Raw genomic sequence first — 17,091 nt, forward strand, 5'->3', positions numbered from 1 at the left:
GATTGTTCAATACTAACATTTATTACTGGGCTCAAAGACATTCTTCAGGAATCCTACATGTATCATAGAGCCATTACGATTGGATGTGAAGCTTGGAGTGTCGATCCCAACGGCAGTTTTCAGGGACGGCTGCTAGTCGACCACCGTTATTACGGATGGCAGAAGAGGACGGTATATGCACGGCAGTGGGGGCATTCAGTGATCGCACACAAGGTCCCTTTATTGTTCGATACTGGGAAGGGCCGCCTCTCATAGCGAGGTTTAGTAGACCATCTAACCTCAAAAACTGTATGTAAAAGAGGTAGTTAGTTTCTTTGATGTGCCTAGCACTTTGTTTCGTTGGTGCCACTAGGTTCATAATGGCTTATCCGCCTGATAGGAGAGGCCTTAGCACTTAGTCATAATTGAACAGTTCTCAAACATCCAAATTCACATTGGCGGCTAGCATAAGTAAAACACATGTATGGTATCGTGGTAAATGATCGGTCATCACCCGCTGTCCAATGATCGATTGCCGGGTCAAACGTGGCTGCCAACCAGTTGCTGGGAAAGCGAGCGCAGATCGGCCCACTGAATGTCTGAATGACAGCTGTTCCTGGGGAATGAATACTTTTGCAGCTTATAGTATTTAGCCGACCCCGCACTGGGAGGAGAGTCCCATCTTGGATACCATCAGATGCGCCCCAGATGTATCCAATTGCACATCTTGATACATCTGGACATCACGTGCCATCTTGCATACATCTTGAACATTTGCAGATGGGCCTTAAATGTAGTATAATGGACCATGTATTTGGAACAAAATGTTATACGCCCCTAAGCTTGCCAGCTACCGCCACCAGACCTTAAGACGCTTGTTACGTGGCCGATGCGTGAATACTTTCGACCTGAGAAATGGTATAAATTTATTGCTCACAGTCTACCTCTTATCGACCCTCTTCATTAGCCTGCCGATTATGCTAAACTTCGCGAATGTCGTTGCAAAGGGGAGTGCGCACGGACTCCCGAGGGGCTTAAGATGCTAAAATATTCAGCATGGCGCCAGCACCAATTACGCAAACAAAGTTATCGGTCTCAGCAAGAATGGATAGCAAGGCAGGCCGTACTATCACCAGTAGCTCCAGAATCGAGAGCAGATGGCTCAAGACTGGGTGATTGTTTACCACAAGGCAAAGGGGCCCCGAATGTACTACTAATCAATATGTTGTAATAATTAACTATTATTACTACAGGTTCCCTACCTTGCGTTTAATTGGTATGGCCGGCCCTTGACGCATCTTGGTGAGTGTCTTGTACCGAGACTTGTGGGCCGCGTAAACTTTTGAACATGCGGACATAACCACTTTCCTCTCGAGATCAGAGCCAGACAGTCGAGACCCTCCAGAGGTTCGAAATGTTGGATCTCTCAGCCGGTTGTAAGTAGTGGTCACCCAAGTTTCGAAGGTCTCCTTATTCCTATCGGACAAGTAACTCTCGCGAAAGTCAAAACGATGCAGGGGAACTTTCTTCCCATTGTCCATATGGTGAGGCCAGTTTGGATGTGACTTGGAAACGTCTGGATAATCCCCATGTTCGCTCAAACTGAATTTAGGTTCGCCATAGATCCTGGCCAATGATGCATTGGCTGCCGCCTTCATGTTGGATATGTGAGTTCAATAAACTTACCCACAAATCAAGACAGATACTCAGCCGAATTTCTGGCTGAGCCTCCTTGTTACGCTGGCTTCCTGTCGATTGCCCTGGTTTGGACTTTATGGCATAACGACCAGGTACAGTAGTGGCCGCATGGTTTGCTTCCTCCGCGCCTGTAGGCTGGCTGCATGCTACGTCGGCGGCCACGGGAGCGGATCCAGCGCCAGAATTGGTTAGAAGACAAGGGGCTCCTAAATCAATGCCTAGCGCTTCAAGTACGACACCTAAATTCGCCTGGACCTGTGCAAGCTGAGACTTGATATAGTCGATTTCAACGGTGTGTTCCTCTTCTTTATCTTTCAGATCCGCGCCATTGATTTGAAGGTCGTCTATTTGGCTTTGATGGGAACGAATGCGTTTATCGATTTCTTCAATACGCGAAGTCAATTGAACGAGTCCCACCGTCATTGCGGCATTTGTGGTTCGATTTGCCGAGGGAGTTTGGGGGTTCTGCGAACCAGAGGTTGCCCGACCAGCCGTTGGAGGAGCAGGTGCGTTCTGTGCATTCATTTCGTCGGCTAAAGGCAATTTCGAGTTAACTACGCTTATACAGATTGTTTCATGCCCCACCCGCGCGAAATTAATCCGTCCAGCACCTCAAAAATCGACGAGGGTTGGCTCGTAAGCCTAACTATCGCCCATGGGGGCGTAGAAGGGGGCAAAACGGTACGTACCAATTTTCAATATTTATCTTTTACTGTCACTACGGTTTCAAAGATCACAGTCAACGGGAGCGGTCGCTTCATCACGAGCACCAGAGCCAGGCTGATATTAAATATTATGCTCATTCCACGATCAGGGGACGGATCTGAGACAATGTACATATATTCACTAAATATAGGACATACTTATGGTCCAATGAATAGGACGGATAAATGCACAACAAGCCGTATGACGACAAGAGCCCAGTGCTATTTGACATCCACCTCACGTGCGTATCAAGATGCACCGACCAGATGCGTCAAAAGGTTGAATCTGAGTTACATCTTGAGAAATCACAGGATTTATCAAGACGTGCCCAAAAACCTGCATCTTTGACGCATCTGGATCACATCGAGAATGGAACCCTCCTCCCAGTGCCGGACAGCTTTAAATATCACGTGTCCCTCCGAGTCCACATGCTCATATACTTGATTGAGTAGATGAGAAAATCACGCATCAGTCTCCCATCAGGATTAGTGTGCTTTTTGATTCTCACTTCCGACGTTGCCAGGGGATATATACCATCCGGAAGTTGGACAGCGAGCACCTTTCTGCCTCACCGGCCTTGTCCCAAAGTCGCAAATTGCACTTGTTAAGTTGACTTCAAGCCCGCAGTGATGTCATGGCTTTCAATCCGGATGCCGAACTCGACTTGATAGAGCTATACTACGCCACAGAGAATACCAAATACTTGGCTGGTAAGCTGTACAGCACCAATTACAAGCATATTGTTAGTGCACGCTAAAGTTTATTGTTAGCGTCTCTCTTTGTTGTGCTAGTATGCGAGACGCTCGCAACTATCCCGCTGGAAGCCAAATATGTCTGGAACTCACGCTGGTCATTTGGTCGAATCATGTTTCATGCCAACAGAACATGGGCTCCCGTAATGCTCGCGTAAGCTCGAACTAGCTAGCAAATTTAATTCTATTATTAGTAACTCCATGTCCTAGGATCTATATTCCCAGTATGTGGGCTTTGACTCCAAGATTTCTTTCAAGCGCTATACTGAATCAAAATCTGGGTCTTATAGGCCTGTTTATGTATAATTTATCCGAAAAGGCTCGTTTTACATGCTGCATTTTGGGCTGAATCCATCTCATTGCAAGCCATAGATGTAACCCCGTTTTTGCCTTGGATCAAATAGGCTGGATTTACTAAGTATTTATTGTAGGTGCTTAGCGTATTGGTTATTTTACATTTATGGGTCAATTGTAACTCAAGTTATAGTTGCAAGTAAGTAAATGAAGCAGGCTCTCTCCGCTTCACATTAGAAAGAGGGTGCTAATTGGTGCTCATCCCCAGGCGTACTAATCGCTCGAATATGGGCTATATACCAGACTAAGTGAGTACCAACACCCCATTCGCAGAATTTCTCTCAATACCTTTTCTATTGCTAGCATATGGACTTTGGCGTACGCACTTGTAGTGACGTATACGGATAAACCTACTGATCACTCCTGTTTATACACCATAGCGCTTTGTGCCTATGTTGCGCCATATTGAGCACGCCATCAATTGTTCTGTTGCAGATGCAGGCCAGTGTGAGTTATTCGATTTTAAACACCTATCAATTGATAGATTATCAGAGATTTCAGGCGGCGCATCTCATGAAAAATCCCGGTAAGTTCCTGGCTCTATCATTTGTCTGAAGTCTTACAAAGTTAGTCAGCTCCGAAGCTGATATCAGGCTGTCCGACAACTATAAACCCCCTTGCATTTGTTCCGTACCTTCCCCCTTTCGTCGCAGAGACTATGCTTTTTATCTTAACAATATATAAACCCTTGAAGATTAGTAGAGAGGTTTCGACACCATTGATGTCCAGGCTGATCCTTCAGTACGTCCGTGCTAGGCCCAGATTTATAGCCACTAATTAGGTGATATTACCTTTTTAGTGGCACCCAATATTATATAGTTGTATTTATTACTCTGACTTTCATCGTCGTCGGATCTTTATTCCCAAGCACAATCACATAGTCAATGGATCAGGGTGCGTTCAGTCGGTTTTGAAATCAAAGCAACTGACCTATAACGATTAATTAGCCTAATAGTAGTGGTCTGGTCCATTGTGTGTTCAAGACTGATTCTGTCTGGCCGCTCATGGTACGACAAACCCCACGATTCGTATTCAGGACTCGAGATGAGCACTTTGCCCCGACTTAACCCACCAGACGAGGGGTCTTCACGGGCTATATGCAAAGAAGAAGGAAGGTGTCCAGAACTTGATCTCAAGTAGTGTACCCAGCTTTCTATTTATGTTAAATACAGGCTTCTTAAAAACGATCTGTGGCATTCTCCTCAGTTAAGTAGGCACTTGCCTCGATTAAGTGCCTATCTATATATTCAACTCGACCCGCGGGTATCGAAAGAGAGCTCTTTCTTCGGTTGCATGGAACCATTTGAGAAATAGGATTTGGCCGGTCGAGAGACCGTGATCCGAGACTTCAGTAATTGCGATATATAACAACCCGAACAAATACTATATGTACTAGGCCTCAAGCCACCGAAATTCGCAAATAATTCACACAGCACACTCATACCCAATGATAAAATAACTGCTTGTACAACGCTCGAACCCAAGAATTAAATAAGTACCTGTAGTTCAAAAGTGAACAACGATCACACCCTCGTTCCTTGGATCTGCCGTAAAGTCCAGACGCTTCCTAGGTTTCATGCTCAGTAGATGCTCCGCAGCTCATACAGAAGCTCACCTCGAAAGGAGACTTATGATGGCAGGTTTAAGCTTTGCCATATTTTTTGGCGAGTGCGAGCCACGTCCTACAATAAGTCGAAGTTCTTCTTGACCTCGATTTCGAGCATCCCGTATACCATCTTCAGCCAGCGTGACAGCCTCGTTTACATATAGCCCTACATTCCATTGAGTAAATCCCGATCAAAGACGCTCGACTGACTCACCGTGTAGATCCAACCCGTCCTTCTCGCCCGAATTCAGTTCTACAACCCAGAACCCATGTCAATCCTAAAACACGAGGCAAAGGTAAACTTGACTTGCGCTCATGCACCCACTTGCTGGCCTCTGCATCCAACCTCTTCATCTCAGCCTGATATCCCCTGCCTGCGTCCGAAAGTTGCTTTGCCTTGGCCTTTTGCCCACGCTCGAAAGCCTTTTGAGCATCTTCGAACGATTTGGACATGTTATCTCCCGCCTGTCTAGCCTGAGCACGAAGAGATTCGTAGTGGGGATCTTGGTGAGCCAAGGACATGGCTGGGAGAGAGATTGGGGGATGTGTAGTTGTGAGTCGATTATAGTAGAGCCGGGTATATATGCGTACGGGTGTCCAGGCTCCGAGGCATGGTTAGAGCATGTAAGGGACCCCCTCGTTGATAGGAGCATCCAACACACACCCATACGAATGCTATCCCATACTTGAAACGTCCGTATCTCATGTGATCTGTATAGAGAATGGCAACAGAACTAACCATATTCGCCACCCTATTTCTTGCCACCCCGATATTCTATACCTAACTGGAACACATAAAGTCCAGACCCGAGGACCCGTGTTGCCAATTGTACATCCTGCAGTTCCAAGCTACAGCAACGAGCCCGTCACGAAGCTTGAACTCGTGGCGAGTAGAGTCACACCACAGTCGAGCAGTAAACCCACCTCCGCCCCCAGGTCTTCACGTAAAACCCACCTTGCTCCAGGTGGAGCTCCACTCATGTTTAGGGGTGCATACGTCATATGGGCGGGGACACGATTTCCCTCATTACAAAAAAAAACTTCTCGATTACCCCTGATTCTTATATCAGTACCCACCCCTTGACAAAATGAATGCCTACCCCACTCTAAGATAGCCTATCGTATAGGGGCGGTGCTCACCTGGAGGGACATGCGCCACCCAACACGCATGCGCTTCCTACACGTGTATGCGCATAGAAAGCACCCCAGAACGAGCTTGTGTGTGCAATTGTACATCCCGTCGATCCATGTCCTAGACGATCTACGGAACGCAACGAGGCTTCTTTCCTATGCGCGAGGGACGCATGCAGCTATGCCATGCCAAAACGGCTGGTACGCGGCTATCTCTTGAATGTGACACGCAAAGTGTCACTGCAATCATACGCAGTTTTGTTAACCTAGTTGACAATGATAAACAACGATCCATTGGCCCATGGCCATATAAGGATCATTAAAATTCATGAACAGCTGAACTCTATCGGTCTGTCAATGTAGCTGACGTAAGCAATCCAATGGAAAGCTCCGAAAGCAGCATCCTCGAACCGAGGATCGGGTCAATCGCGCCTCGTGCGCAAGCGCAAGAAACAATCGTGTAAACAAGCTTAGAGGAAAGATCCAATAGCGCGAGGATGAAATTAAGAACGTGTGTCTTTGTGGTTCGGACAACGTGTTGGTTGGCGCGCCGGTAGTGGTTCGGGGGGACTGAATCAGAAGCTTGTAGATGCGCTGTATATGCGGGACCGGCCGACGATGCTGCACCGCTCGTACGCCGAGGTTCCACAGTCCAACAATAGTGCTACTCAATCTACCTTTTAGCGTTAGACAAACGTGGGTAAAGGTTGATAGACCTGGACTTGTGACCAGACTCTGCGATATTGACCGACACTTGTCTCGGTCAACGTAGTTTTTCAGCGCCAGATTCCTCACTTGAGAATACGCCTTCCTCATCGAGGACAAACGTGCGTTGTATCGCCCACTTCTATCCAGGACGAGCCACCCTTGTCTGGGGCGTTTACCCCGTACGATCATCGTGGGTCGCTTCTGACTTTTGATCTGCCAGGACCTGTCGATTCTTGACGTTTCGATATGATCGCCGCGTGTGCTGATTGAATGCGGGGGATTTATCCCATCCGATCTACTTTGGTTCGTTCACGTTTGTTGGCCCCTCATGTTGTGAGGTCAAGACGACCTTGAGTTTACAAAGTATGGGAAGAGGAGGGAAGGGCTAAATAAATAAAAAGTTACATTTTCTTCACTACACGTCATGTTATATTAGATACAGGACTTGTGGGAAAGCGATGTACGAGAACCGAAAATATTAAGCGAAAAAAAGGGATTAGAATTAATGTACTTTCAAGCGTCGTCTTTGCCCCCAACTTCACTACCGTTATCGAGGTCGTTCATCATAGAATGTATCGTCCTACACTCTTTCTCCTCCTCCTGTGGTGCCCATGTCCGCTACTTCCACCTTGGATCATATAAGTTCCCGGTGGAAGATGACTAAACTCGCTATTTGGGTCGCCGTGCATCGTCCGATGAACCTTCATGCCGTTATGATCACGATATTCGTATGTGCCTCCTCCACCATGGCCATGGCCATGGCCGTATCCACCAAAGGAAGATGACATGTGGTGCCCCGGATGAGGAGTAATCAAAGGGCCTATACTGGGAGAGGTAGACAGTGCAGATTCACCAATGTATGGCGAGGTTCCGAGCTGTTGAGGTCGCTGGCCGTAGAACGACGAGGCCCTTCGACGGTGGTGGTGGTGGTGGTACCCGTCCCCGCCATAACTGGACCCAGCAATCGGGATCCCGCCAGCCATAGAGGCGAGTAAGCGCTCGCAAGTGTGGGGTCAAGTTGGTATTCATAGTCGCTCGAATCGAGGCCGTCGGAGAATCCGTCGGGGGAAATGGACGATCCGCGGCGATGACGGTGGTGAGAGCTTGGATAGCGCCCGTCCATGCGGAAGGGTTCTTCATAGCGTGAACGCTGGTCATAATATCCACCACCACCACCTTTGCGGAAGAGTTTCATTGCCACGGCTGCGAAGCATGTTAATCGGAGAAGGAAATATATGATAGAATTGCTTACCAGCTGCCACTTCCAATGCCTCGCGCTTGGAGAAATCACCACGGTGCCTCCTGGTATAGTCCCACAGTTTCTCAGCTGAAAACCATTAGGTTATCACGTTCCATCGGCCCAATTGAATGCATACACACCTTCTCCAACAGCCAAACCAACCAAAGCCTCAGTCTCGCGTTCATGGTCATCCATCAATGGCTGTCTATAGATTCCGCGGTGATGCTCCCAGAATCGCCATGCTTCGTATCCAGCTGCTGCACCAATCTCGGCGGGCGTCATTGTCGCAACATCGACAAGTCCGCTATAGACACGTTGATGCCAGGTTTGAGCATCCCGACGAGAGATGGGAGATCGGAAGTGAGAGCGAATGCGGCCGAGGACAGAGTCAAATGCAGAGCTGGGAATAGGGGTTAGCACATAATGCTCGAATAGAAATTTCAGAGACATACGGATCGTAAGAGTTCCCATAGTGAGCGCGGTAGTAGTCATAACCTCGCCATTGCGGTTGCGGCTGATAGCCTGGAGCAGGGGGCGAGTCGAGTATGTATTCTGGACGACCCCAAGAGGTAGGGTTGCGCTATACAACGGTCAGCACAAGCCAAGCAGAATAGCCATACACACATACCCGGCGGTAGTAATCGTAGTAGGCCATGTGCGGTAGAGTGAATTGACGCAAAGACCTCGGGTCAAGGGGGATTATATATCTTCTAGCCTAGCGAAAGTGTGATATTACGGCCGTAGCTTAGTCTCCTGTTTCTTGACGTAACGGAATTGTGACGTCTGTGGAGCAATATAGGCAAGGCCTGTGACCATCTCGTTACTCTGTATTAAAAATTTCGTCTGTTTCGTCGCCGATGCCGATGCACTGGAACCAAGTCATCCTGATAAAGTTGAGGCTGACTGAGACCAGGCGACACCAGTGTCACCTGCTTGCAACGTGTACGGGGATCCGGGGATGGAGGACAAAAAACAGTACGCAATTTTGGCGCTAAACTGAGTGTTGCAAATTGATCGGCGAGGAAGGCGGTGCAAAACTGTGCCGGCGGGGGTTAATTGGCAATCAGTGCGACAACAAATTTGATTGGTCGTTAGGAATCCAGTTGACTGATGGTTAATTTTAATTAGCAATAAATGCATCGCTGACAGTACCACCCTGCTAAGAACTGAGCAAGGACTAGTGTATATCGTCGAATTATAGGAGCAAATCAGATTTCAATTACCTGATCACAAATAACTAACCGAGCCGAGGATGTCACGTAAGCGCATGTTTAATCACGATGAGTAAACGTTAACGCTTCGGACAGTGAGCTCATTGGGCTCATTGTGGGGGTGATTAGGATATAGGTACGAGGACATGGCTGTAGATCTCAAGATACCCGATTCGAGGCCAGGGTAAAAGTTCAAGAACGCATATAAAAGGGAAATCTTTGTAGAAATAAGTAAATAAGATGTATATATATCAATGTTATAACTATGTAGATACACGATAAAAGAGAGTGAGAGTAAGTGGTATGAGAAAAGTGAGGATACCAGGCCTGAACGAGACCCCTTTTGTACCCTCAGTATTTCCGTCGAGTCATTATATGAGGACTACGCGTCCTACTGCGCATATGTCGTACGACTTGTTCTCTTACGACTTACCAACTCGATCACAGTCCACAGAATATACTAGAATTCACTAGTAAGTACATGATATTTCTATAATCTTTTGGAGACAAGTATTACCATCCTGCATAGTATGTAAAACCAAATATCCAACACATCTCGTTCCCGGCATTTGTGGGCACAGCTACGCTTGCGGCAGGTGGAAAGGTAAGTCTAGAGAGCACATAAATCTCATTACTGAGAAATCCACCGAAAGGCTTACTGCTAATGAATCGGGACGGAAAACATCTTCAAAAGCGATGATTGGGCCATACACCCAGCATTGAACCCCATATATCAATAGAAGTGGAAGTGGGAATTTTGTTGAACCCTCTATATCCATGGGGTGGTAAAGACTTTGCAGAGGCAAAGCCATCAACACCCAGGATAAACACTCCTTAGCATTCGGGACTGGTTCCCCGTAACACATCTGTAATTATTGTTCGTATTTAATACGCACCAAGCTAGCTTACCATCAAACCTGAAAATGGTTTTGCTCCAGTCGACAAAGGGCTTTACTGGGCCCAAACATATGTATCAGTCAACCAACAAGATAGAATGAGCAAGGCACCTTGCGATTGTTCTTAGGTATGCTATGGTACAAAAGCTTGTGTAAGCAGGACTACTGGTTCGAGTAAACAGTCATTACGGGAGGTGAAAACATCGCCATAACAATTAGAAATATTGATTGACCGTAAGTAGATTTTCGTCATGCGCTCCCAAATTATTATTTTTAAAAAAAGCTTTTAGAACAGGCCACTACCAAACTAAGCAAAACGGAGGGTGTCTAACCCCCCTGTGGTACTTCTGAGCGTCGGGAGCCCAGCCAGTGACACCATGGAGCTCTCGGGCACTCCCAAGTCCCAGTGGTTCCAGTTGGGTGGTGCGATTCCAAAGCCAGATTTGACGGATTGTCCGCACTGTTACAATTGAAGCCAAATGAAATTGATTGCAAGATAACGCCCGATCCTTTATTGGTGGACACCTTTTATAAGCGCCCTTGTCTTCAACATACATCGATCAACGCATACGTACCCACCGTAAGATCAACGTAAAATACAATCCCTGCAAGGGAGGAGCAAATAATTAATGGTTCGTGGCATGAGCTATGGATGTTCGTGACACCATCCGCTTACTCCAGAAGTTTAGTTGGATCAACCAACTCAAGGCATACGAGCTGGTGGTGCCGTCCTCCGGCCACCCAACTATGACAAGTTAGGCACTGATAGGATTGGCGAAGAACTCAACCCCGACGCGTGTATATGGAGGCTGTATGCCGAAGAGGCGAAGGATTATGACACTGGGATGGCTCAAGAGCGCAATAAGAACCTGGATACTATGCTCTTATTTGTACGTGATCATGGTTGAAACGAGGGCTAATTATTTCATAACAATGATCCAGGCCACACTCTTCTCCGCAATCGTGACTGCATTCATCATCGAATCAACGAATCTCCTTGAACAGGATTCTTCAGAGATTTCGACGCATCTCCTACTACTTCTCGCCCGGTCGCAGCAGCACACAGAGACAAAGTTTAATGATCCCGCGTCGAATCTTGCCGAAATCCCTGAGTTTGTGCCGTCAGCCGCCGTCCGATTAATTAACGTGCTTTGGTTTGCTTCTTTGATAATCTCTTTAGGGGCTGCCGTAATGGCCATCTTGGCCAAAGAATGGTTAAGCGCATTCATTTCTTATCGCACACAACATTCACATAAATATGCGCTCGAGCGCCAAGCTCGTCTTACATCTCTGGATGCATGGAACATGCGCCCTATTATCGATCTTCTTCCGACGGTTCTGAATATCGCACTATTCATATTTTCGCTAGGGTTAATTGTGAGGTTATGGTTGTTGGATTTTGTCGTAGCAGGCATCATCACGGTTATCAGCGCCCTTGTGTGCGCGATCTATTGCTACTTCGTACTCGCAGGCGCATTTTACCGAACCTGCCCGTACAAGTCACAACTATCGCACTACCTTCAAAGAATTATGTCCCAGCATATGCTTCAATACTTCGATACCAGCATTTTATCGACCTTGGATGCACAGAAACGCGTAGAACCTCGAGAAATAGATTTGCTAACTTGGCTCTTCAGCACTTCCAGTGACCCCGTGCTTCGAGGCTACGTCACCCAGGCGCTTGCTGGCCTCAAATCACTTAAGGTGAACCTGAATATATTTCCTAATGGAGATATTGTGGAGCTTCGTGACCAATACGCACAAAATAACAAGATACTCGACGCTCTCTTTAACCTCGGCGCTCATGCTATAAATCAACTTCAAATGGCGCCAACCAGGGGTCGTAACGAGCTGGCATCATGTGGAGGTTCGAATATTGCCAGACTCGCTGTGGCTATGAGTGAGATCTACCCCTATGCGTTGACCTGGCAACGTGTCTCCGAAAATAGTACCGAATCTCAAACCGGTCCCTCACTGGATGCTCGGGGAATCGCCTCAAAGGAGATTTTGGGGGACGGCATTATTGGGCAAACAGTAAACTGCGGGAGTTTACTTAGCAGCATGAGTAATGTGGGTCATAAATGGCTGGTCTGAGCGGAAAGAGCTAACGGAATTACGTGTGCAGGCATGCAAAATTACCAACAGCATCTTCAATGCACTGGACTCGATTTGGACCGAAACATCGCCCGCCTTAACCCCGAGCGCTTATGCATATTTGGTGACCGCGGAACTCAAAATGTTGAGGCAAGCCGCTACGTTCCTAAGCCAAGATAGATACACAGGGCAGAGCAAGCCCTCAGCTTCGGGCCACAAAACGGTAGAAATGGAGACTCCTATTAACCAGCAAATCACACTGAGTTTGGATAAGGATGAACTTCAGGAGCGTTGTAGTCGTGCTTTATCCCGAGCAGCTCTGGTCATCAAGTCCAGTTATGAAGATTTGATATCTAAGAGTGGACAAGAGACTCAATCTGCTACCGTTGGACTGCTACTGGAAGCAAGAAAACTGGTCGAGCATATGAAGCCTAATTCCAACAGCGTATTATGTCGGTTCGGAACGGCCCCTTCCTCACACGTACTAAACGAAGAGATCTCCATCACAGTTATAACCGAGAACAAAACCTTACGCTGTGTTAACTGCAAAGTATTAGCACGAAACCTTGAGCTTATGGAAAGTCTGGTAGAGCTGTGTAGGAATGACGCCAGCGTAGATAGCCTCCGTCTCGAGACCTTCCGTGTTGAAGCTTTCAATTTGTTACTCACATTTTGGCCGGCATACCTTGAACAATCAAGAATGGACGAGGGCATTATCCGCGAACCGTATGCTTGGGAGGCTCTCAAATGGGACGTAGTCCCGTTTCAAGATACCCCATATAATTTACAAAAATCAGCTGAAATCATTATTTATCAAACTATAGTACTCACGTATGTGGCTACATTTCTCTGGGAAGGTCCCGAGAACAGTTGGTCATGGGAGCGCCGAGGGGAACTCAAGTTGTTTCAGCTCACGCTTGGCGTACTTTTCTCAGGATCAAGAAATTTGCCGACAATAACCAAAAAGCTAGGAGAGAGCACTCTGGGTACGAGACCCATCTATCGCCAGTGGCTACCAACCAACGAGACTCTAGAAAAATGGATACGCACCATCTCTGACTGGTACCTAATTGATTCCCGTCTTCAGTTTGTGATAAATGATGACACCTCCAAGAGGTTAAGTTGGTGCATTGCTTGCCTAGTGACAACTACGACATCCCTTACCGGTCCCGCAGTAGATATATTTGCTCAGTCACGATTGGTACACTTACCTGTAGAAAGCGACCGTGCGACCCTTGGAGACCCCTGGCGTGGGGTAAACTGGGCTGTGGCATTTGTTCACGCAGCTTCACAAGCCTCTGACAGTCGTAGCTCACCGGTGATACGAGGCCTACTCGGACAAGTTACCAGTTACATCAAGGAGACTCCTCTAGATCGTAATGCCTACCTGCGCGACTTTACACACGGACAAGGCTTTGATATTCTCACGAAGCTTGGAAGGGCTGGATCAGATGATGAGGCCGTTGTGGATATCATAATGGCCGTTATAGAGAAGCTGCATATTGCTCGGCTTCAGGTAGATCTGGGAACTATGCCCTTACTCCTTGAAACCATGTGCTATGTATGCGATGCGGGTGATCAATACCGCTCGAATTCGTTTGTTGGGGATCTCATGTTTCAGCTTGAGGTATTATCCGATGAAGTTATCCAGTCTACTACTGCGGATATTCTCCTCTCTGTCCAGAAGATCTTGAATAATTTAGGGAGATGGAGAGGGGTGCTTGCACTCCCATCAGCGGAATGGGGCACTCCAATAGGATTACACATCTAATAGAACGGATACTACATCAACAGTTGGGACAGCTACCTGGAACAAACCCTCATCAGAAAAACCAGACGCCTTTCAATCGTTCCATGGCAAACCTCTCGCGCTACCCCAAGGGCCCGATTAATAAGCTCAATAACCCATATAACAACAAATCGCCTTATTATCCACACTATAAGCATTACGATCCACTTGATACAAGTCCTCGCGCTAATATGCTTGGCCTGAAACTGGAAGGCGATGGTAGCAATTCGTCTCTAAAAATATATGAGCCTACTCCCCGCCAACTGCCAAGTGCTGGAGCTCTTCCGGTTTTCATGAACACCTGGGATCATCTAACTGACTCCAAGTCTACCAGTCAGGCGAGTGAGGCCGAGCAGGGCGCTGGCTCTCGATTATCGCCGGATTCATTGTCCCCTTGGAACCGTCCGAGCCACTTTTTCAAACCACCAAGTATTACCATAACCTCGGTAGATACGGATACGGAGACCGATGGCACTTCAGTCTCCAGTGACTCGCTCATAAGCCCCTCCTTGGCACTCTCATATCCTCAACACGACAGAAGTTCGTCTAGACTCGCTGAAATCACCAATGAACAAGCCGATGATATTGTTGGACCGTCATCTGAGAACGTAGCTCTCGATTGGGTTCACCATACCACAGCTACTGAATCTGTACGTGTGTCATCGTTAGTATCCCTCGAGGAGGCCGGTAATGAAGCGTAGACAGTGAATGAGTGAGCCGATCCATGTATAGCACCTCTTGTAGTGCTCAATATTGACATCGTACTATTTGGTAGGCTCCTAAAATAGGTAGACCCAGGTTTCAATGAGTCTATCAGAGGTTCTGTATTGTGGACGAATGAAATTTGAGGGTTCCTTGCGATTGGGTTGGCCAACCCGTATAATATAGGGAAAAATTGTAATGTTGTATAACAAGGGTGTATATTATCGGTTTGAAGCACACATTAAACATTTATTTAGGGTCACGAACGTAGGATGACCTATTGACCAATGCCGAACTCCAGATCTTCTCACAGACGCTCAAGGTATGTGCAACTTGTTTGAAGGGTAAATCATTTACAGCGTTTACACCAGCAAAACCGAGTCGGCATGCATATGGCAGTCCTTCGGCGTGCATTAAAGCAGTAACTCATGAAATAGAGTGCTGGCTTCATCAAGTCTAGTTTCATCGCATTAATAATATAGTGGGTTCGGGGTCGAACCGCGATCGGCGCTTATGCGTTGCAGACTAAAGGGATGAAGACAATATTAATCCATTGTCTTAAATTTGTTGCGTTCGCCAGGTTGATGCTAAGTCACACCGGAACAATGATGATGATCGCGCAAACCTAAGAACTTCTGTTTAGAGCTCTAATACCAGTGAGGTTGATTCGTCAGTACCGAGGTGAATTCGTATGCAATATGCGTTCTAATTAGCTAATTAGAACGCATATCACTTCAAAACACACATAATTATCCTCTGCCCGCTCATCCTCGTCGGCCACGAGACCCAGACCGGTGAGGGTTGGGGAACCCCCGCGGCTGCGAAGCAGCGAGGGTGGACCGGGGCGCCCGACCGCGAGTCTGGCTCGTGGGTGGGCGGCCCAAACCAGCTCTCGTGACCTACGGGATGGTGGGTAGGATAAAAATGACGCGCAAATGCGTGCCGCGGCACTCGGTTTGTACGAGGCCAGACGGCGGAGGAGGTCGGACGCAAGTCGACACGGCATAAAGCGGTCCTCACGTGAGTGAGCGGTTTGCCGTGTTCGCATGTAGCTCTTTAAATATGATTTTTTTTAAAAAAAAAAGGTCCCACGTGACTCGTTGCATACTCCGGCTAAGTCGCTATTCTGCGACTCCGCTGGCTTCGTCGCAAAATGTCCAGTTGATCATGGATTAGAGTAACTCCAGGCCACTCAGGACTGTGACCGTCAGATTTTTGCAAGGCTGACCAAGTTTGTGGCTCAAACTCAATTTGCCTAGTTAATTTTACATTTATTTGGTTGGAATGTGTTCCTTAGAGGAATCTGGCGGACTAATCTAGTAATTATGAAGGAGCTCTCTATGAGGCTCGATGAGCCATACGCACTATCAGCGCTCTTCAAGTTCGTACGCATACTTTCTAGGCCCTCTCGCCGGGGGGGGCGGGGCGGGGCAGGGCGGGGGGAGGGGAGGGGAGTTATACAGCACCCACGAGCGCCTCTGAGCTGAAAGACCCTTGATGAGCCACAGGTTTTTCAATCTTTGCCTCGGCGGAAAGCACTCCCCGAGCGAGGGAAGCGAACTTTCTGGTATCCGACCTAGGCCTCTGGGATCAGGCTATGTGCGTGGGGATTTAAGGGTTTGGGGCTGCGTTGTGGACATGAAAATCTGACCACTTTTACGTATGAAATGATACAAAAGTTTCAATGTGAGTGGGTTTAACTTAATTAGATAAACCCAACTATCCTGGGAGGCAAAGCGATTACTACGATAATCAGTAATGGATCGCAGACAGGTTTTTGGCTAATTTGTATATTCTGGTGTGCAGGTAGCCTTAAGTAATGGCTCTACGAACAAGATCACCAACAATAAGGCACGCCAACAGGTTCTAGGACGTTCATAACCAAATCAAGTTTAATCCAGGAACTCCTCCCCCGTGCCATCTGGCGGATACGACCGGATTTCTCATAGTCCCGTTTAAGTCATGTATTGTATTAAAACAAAACCAACTGTCAACTGACCTGCAGACCCGTACAATCGATCGACGTATTTCTCCCGACCCAGTTCCCCGCTCATCGCTTGTACATATATGTGATAGTCAAACTAGCTAATTCTGGGCGCCTCCGTACTCTTTCGAGTGTTTCACTGCCAGCTCACACTGCCTATGAATCCATAACGCGCCCGGTCAGTATTAAATACTCTTTCAACAAAAAGCAAGAACAGATCTTCTCCTGGGCCTTTTGACTCG

General features: G+C 47.3%; 6 protein-coding genes across 6 annotated transcripts; 3 read left to right on the top strand and 3 right to left on the bottom strand.

Annotated features, from left to right (window-relative positions):
• Positions 1-1,189: 1,189 nt before the first annotated feature.
• RhiXN_10227 (uncharacterized protein) lies at positions 1,190-2,202 on the bottom strand (the record flags this gene model as incomplete). Its single annotated transcript, XM_043330043.1, has 3 exons — positions 1,190-1,192; positions 1,242-1,631; positions 1,666-2,202. 3 exons carry the CDS (start codon positions 2,200-2,202, stop codon positions 1,190-1,192), a joined length of 930 nt encoding a protein of 309 aa, XP_043184140.1.
• An 814-nt stretch (positions 2,203-3,016) lies between these two features.
• On the top strand, positions 3,017-3,292 carry RhiXN_10228 (uncharacterized protein; the record flags this gene model as incomplete). The annotated part of the gene is made up of 2 exons (XM_043330044.1): positions 3,017-3,092; positions 3,153-3,292. 2 exons carry the CDS (start codon positions 3,017-3,019, stop codon positions 3,290-3,292), a joined length of 216 nt encoding a protein of 71 aa, XP_043184141.1.
• Positions 3,293-4,994: 1,702 nt separating this feature from the next.
• Positions 4,995-5,616, bottom strand: RhiXN_10229 (Smr domain-containing protein; the record flags this gene model as incomplete). The annotated part of the gene is made up of 4 exons (XM_043330045.1): positions 4,995-5,055; positions 5,104-5,260; positions 5,309-5,347; positions 5,397-5,616. The coding sequence occupies 4 exons, from the start codon at positions 5,614-5,616 to the stop codon at positions 4,995-4,997; spliced, it is 477 nt and encodes a 158-aa protein (XP_043184142.1).
• Positions 5,617-7,753: 2,137 nt separating this feature from the next.
• RhiXN_10230 (uncharacterized protein) lies at positions 7,754-8,828 on the bottom strand (the record flags this gene model as incomplete). Its single annotated transcript, XM_043330046.1, has 5 exons — positions 7,754-8,136; positions 8,186-8,260; positions 8,314-8,573; positions 8,626-8,753; positions 8,802-8,828. The coding sequence occupies 5 exons, from the start codon at positions 8,826-8,828 to the stop codon at positions 7,754-7,756; spliced, it is 873 nt and encodes a 290-aa protein (XP_043184143.1).
• A 1,829-nt stretch (positions 8,829-10,657) lies between these two features.
• On the top strand, positions 10,658-14,145 carry RhiXN_10231 (microtubule-actin cross-linking factor 1; the record flags this gene model as incomplete). Its single annotated transcript, XM_043330047.1, has 4 exons — positions 10,658-10,733; positions 10,989-11,170; positions 11,223-12,350; positions 12,406-14,145. The coding sequence occupies 4 exons, from the start codon at positions 10,658-10,660 to the stop codon at positions 14,143-14,145; spliced, it is 3,126 nt and encodes a 1,041-aa protein (XP_043184144.1).
• Positions 14,146-14,228: 83 nt separating this feature from the next.
• Positions 14,229-14,864, top strand: RhiXN_10232 (uncharacterized protein; the record flags this gene model as incomplete). The annotated part of the gene is made up of 1 exon (XM_043330048.1): positions 14,229-14,864. One exon carries the CDS (start codon positions 14,229-14,231, stop codon positions 14,862-14,864), a length of 636 nt encoding a protein of 211 aa, XP_043184145.1.
• Between the last annotated feature and the right edge of the window lie 2,227 nt (positions 14,865-17,091).

This window comes from Rhizoctonia solani, chromosome 11 (assembly GCF_016906535.1).
Source record: "Rhizoctonia solani chromosome 11, complete sequence".
Lineage (NCBI taxonomy): Eukaryota > Fungi > Basidiomycota > Agaricomycetes > Cantharellales > Ceratobasidiaceae > Rhizoctonia > Rhizoctonia solani.